Raw genomic sequence first — 16,015 nt, 5'->3', positions numbered from 1 at the left:
GGAGCTCAGAGACAGGAGCTCACAGAGACAGGAGCTCAGAGAGACAGGAGCTCACAGAGACAGGAGCTCACAGAGACAGGAGCTCAGAGACAGGAGCTCACAGAGACAGGAGCTCAGAGAGACAGGAGCTCACAGAGACAGGAGCTCACAGAGACAGGAGCTCAGAGACAGGAGCTCACAGAGACAGGAGCTCAGAGAGACAGGAGCTCACAGAGACAGGAGCTCACAGAGACAGGAGCTCAGAGACAGGAGCTCACAGAGACAGGAGCTCAGAGAGACAGGAGCTCACAGAGACAGGAGCTCACAGAGACAGGAGCTCAGAGACAGGAGCTCACAGAGACAGGAGCTCACAGAGACAGGAGCTCAGAGAGAGGAGCTCACAGAGACAGGAGCTCAGAGACAGGAGCTCACAGAGACAGGAGCTCACAGAGACAGGAGCTCACAGAGACAGGAGCTCACAGAGACAGGAGCTCACAGAGACAGGAGCTCACAGAGACAGCAGCTCAGAGAGAGGAGCTCACAGAGAGAGGAGCTCACAGAGACAGGAGCTCACAGAGACAGGAGCTCAGAGAGAGGAGCTCACAGAGAGAGGAGCTCACAGAGACAGGAGCTCACAGAGACAGGAGCTCAGAGAGAGGAGCTCACAGAGAGAGGAGCTCACAGAGACAGGAGCTCACAGAGACAGGAGCTCACAGAGACAGCAGCTCAGAGAGAGGAGCTCACAGAGACAGGAGCTCAGAGAGAGGAGCTCACAGAGAGAGGAGCTCACAGAGACAGGAGCTCACAGAGACAGGAGCTCAGAGAGAGGAGCTCACAGAGAGAGGAGCTCACAGAGACAGGAGCTCACAGAGACAGGAGCTCACAGAGACAGCAGCTCAGAGACAGGAGCTCACAGAGACAGGAGCTCACAGAGACAGGAGCTCACAGAGACAGCAGCTCACAGAGACAGGAGCTCAGAGAGACAGGAGCTCACAGAGACAGGAGCTCAGAGAGAGGAGCTCACAGAGAGAGGAGCTCACAGAGACAGGAGCTCACAGAGACAGGAGCTCACAGAGACAGGAGCTCACAGAGACAGCAGCTCAGAGAGAGGAGCTCACAGAGAGAGGAGCTCACAGAGACAGGAGCTCACAGAGACAGGAGCTCACAGAGACAGGAGCTCACAGAGACAGCAGCTCACAGAGACAGGAGCTCAGAGAGACAGGAGCTCACAGAGACAGGAGCTCACAGAGACAGGAGCTCACAGAGACCGGAGCTCACAGAGACAGGAGCTCACAGAGACAGGAGCTCAGAGAGACAGGAGCTCACAGAGACAAGAGCTCAGAGAGAGGAGCTCACAGAGAGAGGAGCTCAGAGAGACAGGAGCTCAGAGAGACAGGAGCTCACAGAGACAGGAGCTCAGAGAGAGGAGCTCACAGAGAGAGGAGCTCACAGAGACAGGAGCTCACAGAGACAGGAGCTCACAGAGACAGGAGCTCACAGAGACAGCAGCTCAGAGAGAGGAGCTCACAGAGAGAGGAGCTCACAGAGACAGGAGCTCACAGAGACAGGAGCTCACAGAGACAGGAGCTCACAGAGACAGGAGCTCACAGAGACAGGAGCTCACAGAGACAGGAGCTCACAGAGACAGGAGCTCACAGAGACAGGAGCTCAGAGACAGGAGCTCACAGAGACAGGAGCTCACAGAGACAGGAGCTCACAGAGACAGGAGCTCACAGAGACAGGAGCTCAGAGAGAGGAGCTCACAGAGACAGGAGCTCAGAGACAGGAGCTCATAGAGACAGGAGCTCACAGAGACAGGAGCTCACAGAGACAGGAGCTCAGAGACAGGAGCTCACAGAGACAGGAGCTCACAGAGACAGGAGCTCACAGAGACAGGAGCTCACAGAGACAGGAGCTCAGAGAGAGGAGCTCACAGAGACAGGAGCTCAGAGACAGGAGCTCACAGAGACAGGAGCTCACAGAGACAGGAGCTCAGAGAGAGGAGCTCACAGAGACAGGAGCTCAGAGACAGGAGCTCACAGAGACAGGAGCTCACAGAGACAGGAGCTCACAGAGACAGGAGCTCACAGAGACAGGAGCTCACAGAGACAGGAGCTCAGAGAGAGGAGCTCACAGAGACAGGAGCTCACAGAGACAGGAGCTCAGAGAGAGAGAGACAGGAGCTCACAGAGACAGGAGCTCACAGAGACAGGAGCTCAGAGAGACAGGAGCTCACAGAGACAAGAGCTCAGAGAGAGGAGCTCACAGAGACAGGAGCTCACAGAGACAGGAGCTCAGAGAGAGAGAGACAGGAGCTCACAGAGACAGGAGCTCACAGAGACAGGAGCTCACAGAGACAGGAGCTCACAGAGACAGGAGCTCACAGAGACAGGAGCTCAGAGAGAGGAGCTCACAGAGACAGGAGCTCAGAGACAGGAGCTCACAGAGACAGGAGCTCACAGAGACAGGAGCTCAGAGAGAGGAGCTCACAGAGACAGGAGCTCAGAGACAGGAGCTCACAGAGACAGGAGCTCACAGAGACAGGAGCTCACAGAGACAGGAGCTCACAGAGACAGGAGCTCACAGAGACAGGAGCTCACAGAGACAGGAGCTCAGAGAGAGGAGCTCACAGAGACAGGAGCTCACAGAGACAGGAGCTCAGAGAGAGAGAGACAGGAGCTCACAGAGACAGGAGCTCACAGAGACAGGAGCTCAGAGAGACAGGAGCTCACAGAGACAAGAGCTCACAGAGACAGGAGCTCACAGAGACAGTAGCTCAGAGAGAGGAGCTCACAGAGACAGGAGCTCACAGAGACAGTAGCTCAGAGACAGGAGCTCACAGAGACAGGAGCTCACAGAGACAGGAGCTCAGAGAGACAGGAGCTCAGAGAGACAGGAGCTCACAGAGACAGGAGCTCACAGAGACAGGAGCTCACAGAGACAGGAGCTCAGAGAGAGGAGCTCACAGAGACAGGAGCTCAGAGACAGGAGCTCACAGAGACAGGAGCTCACAGAGACAGGAGCTCACAGAGACAGGAGCTCACAGAGACAGGAGCTCACAGAGACAGGAGCTCACAGAGAGAGGAGCTCACAGAGACAGGAGCTCACAGAGACAGGAGCTCAGAGAGAGGAGCTCACAGAGAGAGGAGCTCACAGAGACAGGAGCTCACAGAGACAGGAGCTCAGAGAGAGGAGCTCACAGAGAGAGGAGCTCACAGAGACAGGAGCTCACAGAGACAGGAGCTCAGAGAGAGGAGCTCACAGAGAGAGGAGCTCACAGAGACAGGAGCTCACAGAGACAGGAGCTCAGAGAGAGGAGCTCACAGAGAGAGGAGCTCACAGAGACAGGAGCTCACAGAGACAGGAGCTCAGAGAGAGGAGCTCACAGAGAGAGGAGCTCACAGAGACAGCAGCTCACAGAGACAGCAGCTCAGAGAGAGGAGCTCACAGAGAGAGGAGCTCACAGAGACAGGAGCTCACAGAGACAGGAGCTCACAGAGACAGCAGCTCAGAGAGAGGAGCTCACAGAGAGAGGAGCTCACAGAGACAGGAGCTCACAGAGACAGGAGCTCACAGAGACAGCAGCTCAGAGAGAGGAGCTCACAGAGACAGGAGCTCACAGAGACAGGAGCTCACAGAGACAGCAGCTCACAGAGACAGGAGCTCAGAGAGACAGGAGCTCACAGAGACAGGAGCTCAGAGAGAGGAGCTCACAGAGAGAGGAGCTCACAGAGACAGGAGCTCACAGAGACAGGAGCTCACAGAGACAGGAGCTCACAGAGACAGCAGCTCAGAGAGAGGAGCTCACAGAGAGAGGAGCTCACAGAGACAGGAGCTCACAGAGACAGGAGCTCACAGAGACAGGAGCTCACAGAGACAGCAGCTCAGAGAGAGGAGCTCACAGAGAGAGGAGCTCACAGAGACAGGAGCTCACAGAGACAGGAGCTCACAGAGACAGGAGCTCACAGAGACAGCAGCTCACAGAGACAGGAGCTCAGAGAGACAGGAGCTCACAGAGACAGGAGCTCACAGAGACAGGAGCTCAGAGACAGGAGCTCACAGAGACAGGAGCTCACAGAGACAGGAGCTCACAGAGACAGGAGCTCACAGAGACAGGAGCTCAGAGAGAGGAGCTCACAGAGACAGGAGCTCAGAGACAGGAGCTCATAGAGACAGGAGCTCACAGAGACAGGAGCTCACAGAGACAGGAGCTCAGAGACAGGAGCTCACAGAGACAGGAGCTCACAGAGACAGGAGCTCACAGAGACAGGAGCTCACAGAGACAGGAGCTCAGAGAGAGGAGCTCACAGAGACAGGAGCTCAGAGACAGGAGCTCACAGAGACAGGAGCTCACAGAGACAGGAGCTCAGAGAGAGGAGCTCACAGAGACAGGAGCTCAGAGACAGGAGCTCACAGAGACAGGAGCTCACAGAGACAGGAGCTCAGAGAGAGGAGCTCACAGAGACAGGAGCTCAGAGACAGGAGCTCACAGAGACAGGAGCTCAGAGAGAGGAGCTCACAGAGACAGGAGCTCACAGAGACAGGAGCTCAGAGAGAGAGAGACAGGAGCTCACAGAGACAGGAGCTCACAGAGACAGGAGCTCAGAGAGACAGGAGCTCACAGAGACAGGAGCTCACAGAGACAGGAGCTCAGAGAGAGAGAGACAGGAGCTCACAGAGACAGGAGCTCACAGAGACAGGAGCTCACAGAGACAGGAGCTCACAGAGACAGGAGCTCACAGAGACAGGAGCTCAGAGAGAGGAGCTCACAGAGACAGGAGCTCAGAGAGAGGAGCTCACAGAGACAGGAGCTCACAGAGACAGGAGCTCAGAGAGAGAGAGACAGGAGCTCACAGAGACAGGAGCTCACAGAGACAGGAGCTCACAGAGACAGGAGCTCACAGAGACAGGAGCTCACAGAGACAGGAGCTCACAGAGACAGGAGCTCAGAGAGAGGAGCTCACAGAGACAGGAGCTCAGAGAGAGGAGCTCACAGAGACAGGAGCTCACAGAGACAGGAGCTCAGAGAGAGAGAGACAGGAGCTCACAGAGACAGGAGCTCACAGAGACAGGAGCTCACAGAGACAGGAGCTCACAGAGACAGGAGCTCACAGAGACAGGAGCTCAGAGAGAGGAGCTCACAGAGACAGGAGCTCAGAGACAGGAGCTCACAGAGACAGGAGCTCACAGAGACAGGAGCTCACAGAGACAGGAGCTCACAGAGACAGGAGCTCACAGAGACAGGAGCTCACAGAGACAGGAGCTCACAGAGACAGGAGCTCACAGAGACAGGAGCTCACAGAGACAGGAGCTCACAGAGACAGGAGCTCAGAGAGAGGAGCTCACAGAGACAGGAGCTCACAGAGACAGGAGCTCACAGAGACAGGAGCTCACAGAGACAGGAGCTCACAGAGACAGCAGCTCAGAGAGAGGAGCTCACAGAGAGAGGAGCTCACAGAGACAGGAGCTCACAGAGACAGGAGCTCACAGAGACAGGAGCTCACAGAGACAGCAGCTCAGAGAGAGGAGCTCACAGAGAGAGGAGCTCACAGAGACAGGAGCTCACAGAGACAGGAGCTCACAGAGACAGGAGCTCACAGAGACAGCAGCTCACAGAGACAGGAGCTCAGAGAGACAGGAGCTCACAGAGACAGGAGCTCACAGAGACAGGAGCTCAGAGACAGGAGCTCACAGAGACAGGAGCTCACAGAGACAGGAGCTCAGAGAGAGAGAGACAGGAGCTCACAGAGACAGGAGCTCACAGAGACAGGAGCTCAGAGAGACAGGAGCTCACAGAGACAGGAGCTCACAGAGACAGGAGCTCACAGAGACAGGAGCTCACAGAGACAGCAGCTCACAGAGACAGGAGCTCAGAGAGACAGGAGATCACAGAGACAGGAGCTCACAGAGACAGGAGCTCAGAGACAGGAGCTCACAGAGACAGGAGCTCACAGAGACAGGAGCTCAGAGAGAGGAGCTCACAGAGACAGGAGCTCAGAGACAGGAGCTCAGAGACAGGAGCTCAGAGACAGGAGCTCACAGAGACAGGAGCTCACAGAGACAGGAGCTCACAGAGACAGGAGCTCACAGAGACAGGAGCTCAGAGAGACAGGAGCTCACAGAGACAGGAGCTCATAGAGACAGGAGCTCACAGAGACAGGAGCTCACAGAGACAGGAGCTCAGAGACAGGAGCTCACAGAGACAGGAGCTCACAGAGACAGGAGCTCACAGAGACAGGAGCTCACAGAGACAGGAGCTCAGAGAGAGGAGCTCACAGAGACAGGAGCTCAGAGACAGGAGCTCAGAGACAGGAGCTCAGAGACAGGAGCTCACAGAGACAGGAGCTCACAGAGACAGGAGCTCACAGAGACAGGAGCTCACAGAGACAGGAGCTCAGAGAGAGGAGCTCACAGAGACAGGAGCTCAGAGACAGGAGCTCAGAGACAGGAGCTCACAGAGACAGGAGCTCACAGAGACAGGAGCTCACAGAGACAGGAGCTCACAGAGACAGGAGCTCAGAGAGAGGAGCTCACAGAGACAGGAGCTCAGAGACAGGAGCTCACAGAGACAGGAGCTCACAGAGACAGGAGCTCAGAGAGAGGAGCTCACAGAGACAGGAGCTCAGAGACAGGAGCTCACAGAGACAGGAGCTCAGAGAGAGGAGCTCACAGAGACAGGAGCTCACAGAGACAGGAGCTCAGAGAGAGAGAGACAGGAGCTCACAGAGACAGGAGCTCACAGAGACAGGAGCTCAGAGAGACAGGAGCTCACAGAGACAAGAGCTCAGAGAGAGGAGCTCACAGAGACAGGAGCTCACAGAGACAGGAGCTCAGAGAGAGAGAGACAGGAGCTCACAGAGACAGGAGCTCACAGAGACAGGAGCTCACAGAGACAGGAGCTCACAGAGACAGGAGCTCACAGAGACAGGAGCTCAGAGAGAGGAGCTCACAGAGACAGGAGCTCAGAGACAGGAGCTCACAGAGACAGGAGCTCACAGAGACAGGAGCTCAGAGAGAGGAGCTCACAGAGACAGGAGCTCAGAGACAGGAGCTCACAGAGACAGGAGCTCACAGAGACAGGAGCTCACAGAGACAGGAGCTCACAGAGACAGGAGCTCACAGAGACAGGAGCTCACAGAGACAGGAGCTCACAGAGACAGGAGCTCACAGAGACAGGAGCTCAGAGAGAGGAGCTCACAGAGACAGGAGCTCACAGAGACAGGAGCTCAGAGAGAGAGAGACAGGAGCTCACAGAGACAGGAGCTCACAGAGACAGGAGCTCAGAGAGACAGGAGCTCACAGAGACAAGAGCTCACAGAGACAGGAGCTCACAGAGACAGTAGCTCAGAGAGAGGAGCTCACAGAGACAGGAGCTCACAGAGACAGTAGCTCAGAGACAGGAGCTCACAGAGACAGGAGCTCAGAGAGACAGGAGCTCACAGAGACAGGAGCTCAGAGAGACAGGAGCTCACAGAGACAGGAGCTCAGAGAGACAGGAGCTCACAGAGACAGGAGCTCACAGAGACAGGAGCTCAGAGAGACAGGAGCTCACAGAGACAGTAGCTCAGAGACAGGAGCTCACAGAGACAGTAGCTCAGAGACAGGAGCTCACAGAGACAGGAGCTCACAGAGACAGGAGCTCACAGAGACAGGAGCTCAGAGAGACAGGAGCTCAGAGAGACAGGAGCTCACAGAGACAGGAGCTCACAGAGACAGGAGCTCAGAGAGAGGAGCTCACAGAGACAGGAGCTCACAGAGACAGTAGCTCAGAGACAGGAGCTCACAGAGACAGGAGCTCACAGAGACAGGAGCTCACAGAGACAGGAGCTCACAGAGACAGGAGCTCAGAGAGAGGAGCTCACAGAGAGAGGAGCTCACAGAGACAGGAGCTCACAGAGTCAGGAGCTCACAGAGACAGGAGCTCAGAGAGAGAGAGAGACAGGAGCTCACAGAGACAGGAGCTCACAGAGACAGGAGCTCACAGAGACAGGAGCTCACAGAGACAGGAGCTCACAGAGAGAGGAGCTCACAGAGACAGGAGCTCACAGAGACAGGAGCTCACAGAGACAGGAGCTCAGAGAGACAGGAGCTCACAGAGACAGGAGCTCACAGAGACAGGAGCTCAGAGAGAGAGAGAGACAGGAGCTCACAGAGACAGGAGCTCACAGAGACAGGAGCTCACAGAGACAGGAGCTCACAGAGAGAGGAGCTCACAGAGACAGGAGCTCACAGAGACAGGAGCTCACAGAGACAGGAGCTCAGAGAGACAGGAGCTCACAGAGACAGGAGCTCACAGAGACAGGAGCTCACAGAGACAGTAGCTCAGAGAGAGGAGCTCACAGAGACAGGAGCTCACAGAGACAGGAGCTCACAGAGACAGGAGCTCACAGAGACAGGAGCTCAGAGAGACAGGAGCTCACAGAGACAGGAGCTCAGAGAGACAGGAGCTCACAGAGACAGGAGCTCAGAGAGAGACAGGAGCTCACAGAGACAGGAGCTGCCAGACTTCCACTGGCCAGCCGCCCAACTTCTGTCCCCATTTCCCTGAAAAAGCGCTACACTGTGGCCGTTTCTGAGATGAGAGAAAGTCCTATTTGTCACACTGATTGAGCAACTCGTCGTAAAGCACTGAGAACCCTTCTTGGGAGACCAACAACAGAAGCGCCTCTGAGGGTCCCAGAAGGCGCCTCCGCTTTCGTGTCGGACGGAATGAAGGCCAGATTCGTAAGGTGTGAGAGCTGAGGAGCCGGCGGCGGGGAACGAGCGGGCCGGCACCAGCGACACGGACTCGGACCTCGGAAAGCAGAGCAGCGGAGGGCAGGAGGGGTCTGCACAGAGAGGAGCAGGAAGAGCCTAGACGAGAAGCAGCGCCCTCAGCCGTGAGCAAGGACAGACCCGGGACCAGGACGGGGTGAGGTCACAGGGGGCTGCATGTGGCTGAAAAGTCCAAAGTCTGAAAATTAATGACGCAAAACACACACAGAATATTCTCTTCTCGTGCAGGATTTTTACATGATCCATCACAGCCCTGAGATTAAAAACTGGGGATGATAAAAACAAAACAAAACAACAGAAACCGGGGATGAGAACAGTGTATAACTCCCCCGTCCATGTCCCTGGGCACCGGCTACGATACGCCGCTTATGACCACTCCTGTGTGCCAGGGGCTGGGCGCAGGACACGGCCACTCCCGCCTCCACGCAGGCCTCCGCTCCAACAAGCAGGCACCCGGAGGGGCGTTTAGGGGACTTACAGAGGCAGCCACCGCCATGAAGGCCGAGGGACCCGGAAGAGCCGCTTCTCACCGCCTGTGTGCCTCTCACACCGCACAGCGCTTACACCCAAGGCCTGGAACAGCACCGGACTCGGCCTGCACACCTGACATGCTACCCAGGACCCAGACAGCATGCTGCCTTACATGTGACCGACATGAACACACACAGGCAGCAGCGATGCCAGAAGCTGGAATGTGGTGTTGTCTCAAACCACGCCCAGCGCTGCAACCTGGAGAACAGGCACCTGCTGCACGAGCCTGCGCCTGGTGCGGCCGCTGCTGCATACAGTGACTGGGCAATCCGTGACGGGCCCTGCGGCTCCGTTTCTAGGCCGGCCACCGACACAGCAGCTTCCTCCCAGAGCCTGACTGGAACCCAACGTGGCAGGAGCAGGAGCAAGTCCTTTCTCCTGGCAGCTGCCTGCAGTTTCTACCGTCTGACACGGAAAACTTCCGTCCGTGCTAACTCGTGCTGACGCCTCTAACACAGCAAAATTCAACGTGTGACCGTGGACAGCCTGTTGTGGTCTGAGTAAAGACACACCGAAACTGAGAAGGCATTTGGGAAGCAATTAGATAGGATACTTCTAAGTCTGCTGAGTCAGTAATTAAAAATGGGGCTTGCAGCTTGTGTAACTTTGTTTCATTTCCCAGCAATTCATCTGAATTGTTCTTATCATTTACAGAAGTCTAAGTTCACGGGGATTAGAAATAAAATGGTCCGTCACCAAAGGCAGTGTGAGACAGGGCTCTCAGAGCGCGGCACGGCCTACACACCAGGAGGCTGAGGGGCCACCAAGGACGGGGCACAGCCCGGCGTGGCCCTGGTGTCCCCGACCCTATCAGACATACCCGACAAAACGCCATTCTCCCACCTGGCCGGTGTGCCTCTGTGCTTTAGCTGTGACCCATGAACCAGGAGGTCACAGTGCGATTCCTGGTCAGGGCACATGCCTGGGGCTGCCGGTTAGATCCCCAGTAGGGGGCGTGCAGGAGGCAGCCAATCGATGATTCTCTCTCGTTGATGTTTCTCTCTCTCTCCCTCTCCCTTCCTCTCTCTGAAATAAATAAAAACATTTTTAGAAAAGTAATTTTCCATAAGAACAAGATTCTTCTCCTCCCTCCATGATGTGTCCCTGCACGGGACACAGTGAGTGCCTGCCCCACTTCTATTCCCTGCACAGCAGTCCGTGACACTGGGCTGGGACACGGGCAAGCCCTGCCCTTCCCCGCGGCCGGGTCCCGCCGCGGCCCACCTTGTCGCAGAAGACCTTGATCTGGCAGTAGGCCCGGTGCACCGGCTTGTTGCTGCGGTTGTTGTAGCTGTAGGTGTCGATCTGGATGTTCAGCGGCAAGCCCTTCACGCCCTTCTGCGAGGAGAAGTCCGTGCTCAGGCAGTTCACAGAGATGAACACCTGCAAGGGAAGGCCCGTGAGCCACGGCCCACGGCAACCGCGGCTCAGCCCGCCAGAGCCCACGTCCCGGAAACGACCCGGCTGTGCTAAATGAGCGCGGCTTCTCACCGAAAAGAAGTTCTTAAAAAGGGTTTATTTCAGAACCGCCTTTGGTCAGAGCAACGGCAGACTCTCACGGGAAAGGCAGCGGGAGCGCTGACCGCTGTCGGAACACGTATGTAACGTCGCACAGGGACGAGCTGTCACCTTGGTGTCACTTTAGGAGTCACCAGCAGCACCGGTTCCCCCGCAGCGGCCTGACCGCTCCATACACACGCGCTGGGACCTGCCTGCGTCTGTCCGCTGAGGACAGCCCGCCGTGCCCGACGCCCGAATGTTCTGGGATTTGTGACGTCAGGGGTGACATCCTGAAAGTGGCACTGAGAGAGTCCCAGGCAAAGCTTCTCCGGCCAATGAACACGCTCCCATTTCCTCCTCTTTTTGTGACTCTGGGTTCTAGCGTCCCACACGTGGTCACCACGTTTTCTGAGCTCCTTTCGAGGAGACTTAGAATTCACTGCTGATGCGTGAGCACCACGCGGTGGATGTCACTGGAATGACAGTTTTTAAAAACCAGGCGCATTCCACAGACCAAACCTGGGCTGTGTTCCTCCCAGTCCACGGCCACAGCCCCTCGGCCCGAGCACCCAAGACCAGATCTACACGGGACTGTGGGCGCCTGGCTGCACCCAGGCCAGACAGGGAGCCGTGTGAGCTAGGAAAGGGGAGAACCTACCGGAACGGGAGGTAAGAGAGGGGCGTGGGGAGAGGGCAGAGAGAAAGGAAAATCACAGCCCCGTGCCTGAGCATGCGCTCTGGAGAGTACACACACTGCCGAGGCAGAGCTTCCATCCTCCCTCTGGTCTACACACGGCTCCTCAGGAGGACGAGACCGAACAGCCGAAAAGCTGAGCGCTTGTCCAAGCTGACAGGTTAGCCACCTCCATCCCGTCCCCCACCAGCTCTCCGCGCCATTCCCACAGCACCTTGGGGAGCGGGCTCCGCCTCCCCTCCCTGTGCCCGTCCTGCTCCCCCGTCCTGCTCCCCTCGGGGCCCCATGGGGCTCTGCCTCTCCCCACGTCAATCCCACCTGCACCCAGGCCTGTGCCACGGGCCACAGCAGGGACAGCCCTCCCTGAGCACGGATGTGTCAGACCGGGGCTGGCACGTCACACACGGGGTCTCCTTCCTTCCTCCCCACAGCCCGGAGAGGCAGGCCTGTCCTCGTCTACAAGGAAAGGGAGAGATTTTTAAATTGTCCCCCAGGTAGAGGGCATGGGGCTGGGGCTCATATTCAGGACGTCCCCCTCTACACCCTGCCTCTGTCCCAAACCAACTGTGTGTGTGTGTGTAAGTGTGAGTGTGTGTGTGTGAGTGTGTGTATGTGTGTGTATGTGTGTGAGAGAGTGTGTGTGTATGTGAGTGTGTGTGTGTGTGTGTGTGAGTGTGTGTGTGTGTGTGAGTGAGAGTGTGTGTGTGTGTGTGTATGTGAGTGTGTGTGTATGTGTATGTGAGTGTGAGTGTGTGTGTGTGAGTGTGAGTGTGTGTGTGTGTGTGAGTGTGAGTGAGAGTGTGTGTGTGGGTGGGTGTGTGTGAGTGTGTATGTGAGAGTGTGTGTGTGTGTGTGAGTGTGTGTGTGAGTGTGTGTGTGTGTGTGAGTGTGTGTGTGTGTGTGAGTGTGAGTGAGTGTGTGTGTGTGGGTGTGTGTGTGTGAGTGTGTATGTGAGTGTGTGTGTGTGTGAGTGTGTGTGTGTGTGTGTGTGTGTGTGAGTGTGTGTGTGTGAATCCTCACCAGAGGGTATTTTTTCCATTGCTTTTCAGAGAGAGTGGAGGGAGGGAGGAGGAAAAGAGGGGAAGGGAGAGAAACATTGACGTGAGAGACACATCGACTGGTTGCCTCCTGCATGTGCCCCAACCAGGGCCGGGGACTGAACCTGCAGCCCCTTGGGCCAGCACACTGGCCAGGACCCAAATCAACTTTTTATCCCGATCCCCTGGCTTTTCTTCACCACCTGAAACGCCTGCCATTGCCCCACGTCACGCCCTAGGTCCCCGACGGGACTGTCCACGCGTGGTGGGCCGGGCCACATCCTCTGCCGTGTGCCTCTGAGCACAGTGCTGACCTAGGACGCCCTGGCTTGCCCACTGTGGCTTTCCTTTCCATTCAACTCGTTTTTAGAAAACAAGCGAACTGATTTAACTTATAAATACCTAAATCCAGACATACAGGCAGGAAGTGGTACACATGAATTTCAAACCCATTACTGAAACTTAGTGCTCCGACTGAATTTTTGGGAAACGCTTCATATACGATCCATAAATTCAAGGTAAGGCGGTAGTCTATGGAACAGAGGAGAGAGACAACGCAGACAGACACCGCAGACAGAACGGCAGACAGAAAGACAGTCTCGGAACCAGTGGAGCACAGAAAGGAACCCCCCACCGTATCTTCACCTCACAACCAGGGGACCCTGCCTTTTTCCTGTCCCCGACCCAGGGCTCACTCCCTAACGCAACGTGTTCTTCCCCTGTGTGCTCAGGATCCCCACTTCCCACAGGGGACCTCCTGAGAAGACATTGGTGTCATTCACCCCTCGGGGGACCAGGGTCCGTTCCAGGGAGACGCTCAGCATGCAGGCGCCTTGACTTAGGATGGGGACGAGCCCCGGTCAGGAGCACCCAAAACAGACGAGAGGGCGAGCGAGGGAACGCAGGCATGCTCTCCTTTGGTCCTGGGGCGGCAGCAGCAGACGGGGGGCTGTTCCCAGGCGGTACCCCTGCACACCGGCTCTGCCCAGAGCAGCCCCGAAGGAGCAGGGCAACAGGCCACGTCACCAAGTCTGGGCAAAACAAATATCCGGACCATTCTCACCACGTAGAGCGATGCTCTCTATAATGTGATTCCGGAAACCCTAGCATCTCCCACAGAGGGTGGGAAAGAGGCAGAAAGTATGCTGGAGCCCTGGCCGGAGAGGGAGGGGAGGGGGAGGGGGGCTCAGCTGGTAGGAGCGGCGTCCTGATGCGCCAAGGTCGCCGGTGTGACCTCTGGTGAGGGCACATGAAGCAGCAGCCAGTGGATGCGTGAGTGGAACAACAAATGGACATCTCTCTCTCGCCCCTTCCTCTCTAAAAACCAATCAGTAAAAACTTCTTAAAAGGCATTATGACACATTCAACTCCTTGTCTATGAAACACACGTGTTGCCTTCTCTCTCCCTCCTCCCCCTCCCCCTCCCCCTCCTGAGGGAGGCTGAATGACACAGCGCCTCCTCTCCAGAAGGATGCAGAGACCTCTAAGCCCTCAAAGGTGATGCCCTTCCTGTTTTCATCCTCTCTCGCCACGGACTTTGAGGAAAAGTCTGACTTTATTAAAATAATCGTAACGTAAGTCTCAAAAGATGAGCCCCTCCCGTTCCCGCCCGCATCACCTGGAGCGCAGAAGGAGCCGCTCCGCAGGGTCCCGCCTAAGACCGTCCCCGTGCCTGACCCAGAGCTCCCGCACTTCCCACTTCCCAAAGGAATGCATTTGTCTTCAAACCTCAGCCCGCAAATGAGAGGACAACAAGGAAATGAAGGGTTACATGATCCAAGGGTTACGTTGTATGGGTCTTTTCAGTCCCCAGGCTCACAAGCACAGAGCCAACAAGAACGAAGACCCGATGCTTTTTCCGGAGGCACATGGCAGCCACACGTGCTGTGCACACCGCTGGCTGCTCTGCACACGCCTCCTCCTCGAAGGGGAGCACGGAGGGGGAGGAAGACGCGAGAAAACAGTGTGTTCACGACACAGGTCGCCAGAAAAGCGAAAGCAACTGAGAACCAGTGCGATCGATCGCCCCTCAGCTCCCTGCTACAGACCAAGGCCGAACCGGGGCCACGTGCCGACTGTCCGCGGACACAGCAGTCTGATCCGGGAGCTTTAGCAGGTCAACTCCACTTGTGGGGAAATCACGGAAGTGTTGTTCACCATCTCACTCATGGAAAGAGAGCATGAACAAAGCACTTGGGAGCCCGGGCTGGCTGCTCAGTGGTTAGAGCGGCGGCCTGTGGACAGAGGAGTCTCAGGTTCAATTCCTGATCAAGGGCATGTAAGCTCGGCTGCAGTTTCCCCAGCCCTGGTAAGGGTGCATGCGTGAGGCAACTAACTGAGATGTCTTTCTCACATCAATGTTTCTCTCCCCTCCCCCCCCCCCCCCCCCCCCTCTCTCCCACTCCCTGGAAATCATTGGGAAAAATATCCTCAGGCGAGGATTAAAAACAAACAAAAACACAGCACTTGGAATTTGTCAGTCAAGTTACCAAAATTACAAGTAGTTGAGTCAGAAGCTAAGTGATGACCCTGACTCACTCATGTGCACAGCCTAGGTTATTGTTCATGAACTCACTGGAAGGCTGTTCCTTTAAAAATGTATCAGGACAGTAACAGCGTGCCATGTCCACGTACAAGAGAAGAAGCCAACTTCCAAAGAATACAGCCTTCATTTGTTTCCCATCGCGAGGTTAAGGTAGAATTCTGCATGTTTTCATAACATTGCTCCTATAATACTGAAAATGACTTCTTTTCACTTTCATAATATGGTTTTTTCAATAAGTGGAATAAAATTATTTCAAAATGTGACCCTTTAGCCTACCTGGTATGGCTCAGTGGTTGAGCGTCGACCTATGAACCAGGAGGTCACGGTCTATCCCCAGTCAGGGCACAGGCCCGGGTTGCGGGCTTGATCCCCAGTGTGGGGCGTGCAGGAGGCAGCCGGTCCATGATTCTCTCTCATCATGGATGTTTCTGTCTCTCTCTCCCTCTCCCTTCCTCTCTGAAATCAATAAAATATATTTTTTAAAAATGTGAACCTTTAGACCCTCTAAGAATATGAACCACCCTTATGACAGTTTGGGTAAATTTCCTTTTTGATGGAGTTTTTCCTGAAGGGACGAAGTGTTCTTCCTCAGGGACCTGGTTTAAAACTAAAATAGAGGAAGAGAGTGCTTCGCTCCTAAGAGTGGCAGCCCCTGAGCTCCCACTGCAGGTGAAGGGCCCCACTCCCCCACGCCGCGGTCGGGGGAAGGGACCGATGAGCGCCCGGACACGCCACCGGTGCATCACCTGTCACTGTCACCCTGCCGTCCCTGATGGCAGCGGCTATGTTACTTTACTTCTTACATTTCTTCCAGTGTTCAGTACATTTCCCCCAATGCCGAGGACCAAATGGTGCTGAATTAAATGCTGGTAATAAGAGACAGGAAAAGGATGGCTATAAAAAGTCTACATATTGCCCTGACCTGTTTGGCTCAGTGGATAGGGCGTCGGCCTG

At 55.9% G+C, this 16,015-nt stretch overlaps 1 protein-coding gene across 1 annotated transcript in view; it reads right to left on the bottom strand.

The window, feature by feature from the left end:
• The window catches only part of GRHL1 (grainyhead like transcription factor 1), a 56,357-nt gene that overhangs the window by 18,155 nt on the left and 22,187 nt on the right, over window positions 1-16,015 (bottom strand). The window contains exon 9 of the mRNA XM_054728097.1: window positions 10,510-10,668. Within this exon, the coding sequence (XP_054584072.1) occupies window positions 10,510-10,668 (159 nt within the window). The remainder of the gene's footprint in view (window positions 1-10,509; window positions 10,669-16,015) is intronic.

Source organism: Eptesicus fuscus, chromosome 16 (assembly GCF_027574615.1).
Source record: "Eptesicus fuscus isolate TK198812 chromosome 16, DD_ASM_mEF_20220401, whole genome shotgun sequence".
Taxonomy (NCBI): domain Eukaryota; kingdom Metazoa; phylum Chordata; class Mammalia; order Chiroptera; family Vespertilionidae; genus Eptesicus; species Eptesicus fuscus.
The sequence above is the reverse complement of the archived record's forward strand: the minus strand, read 5'-3'. Positions and strand labels throughout refer to the sequence as shown.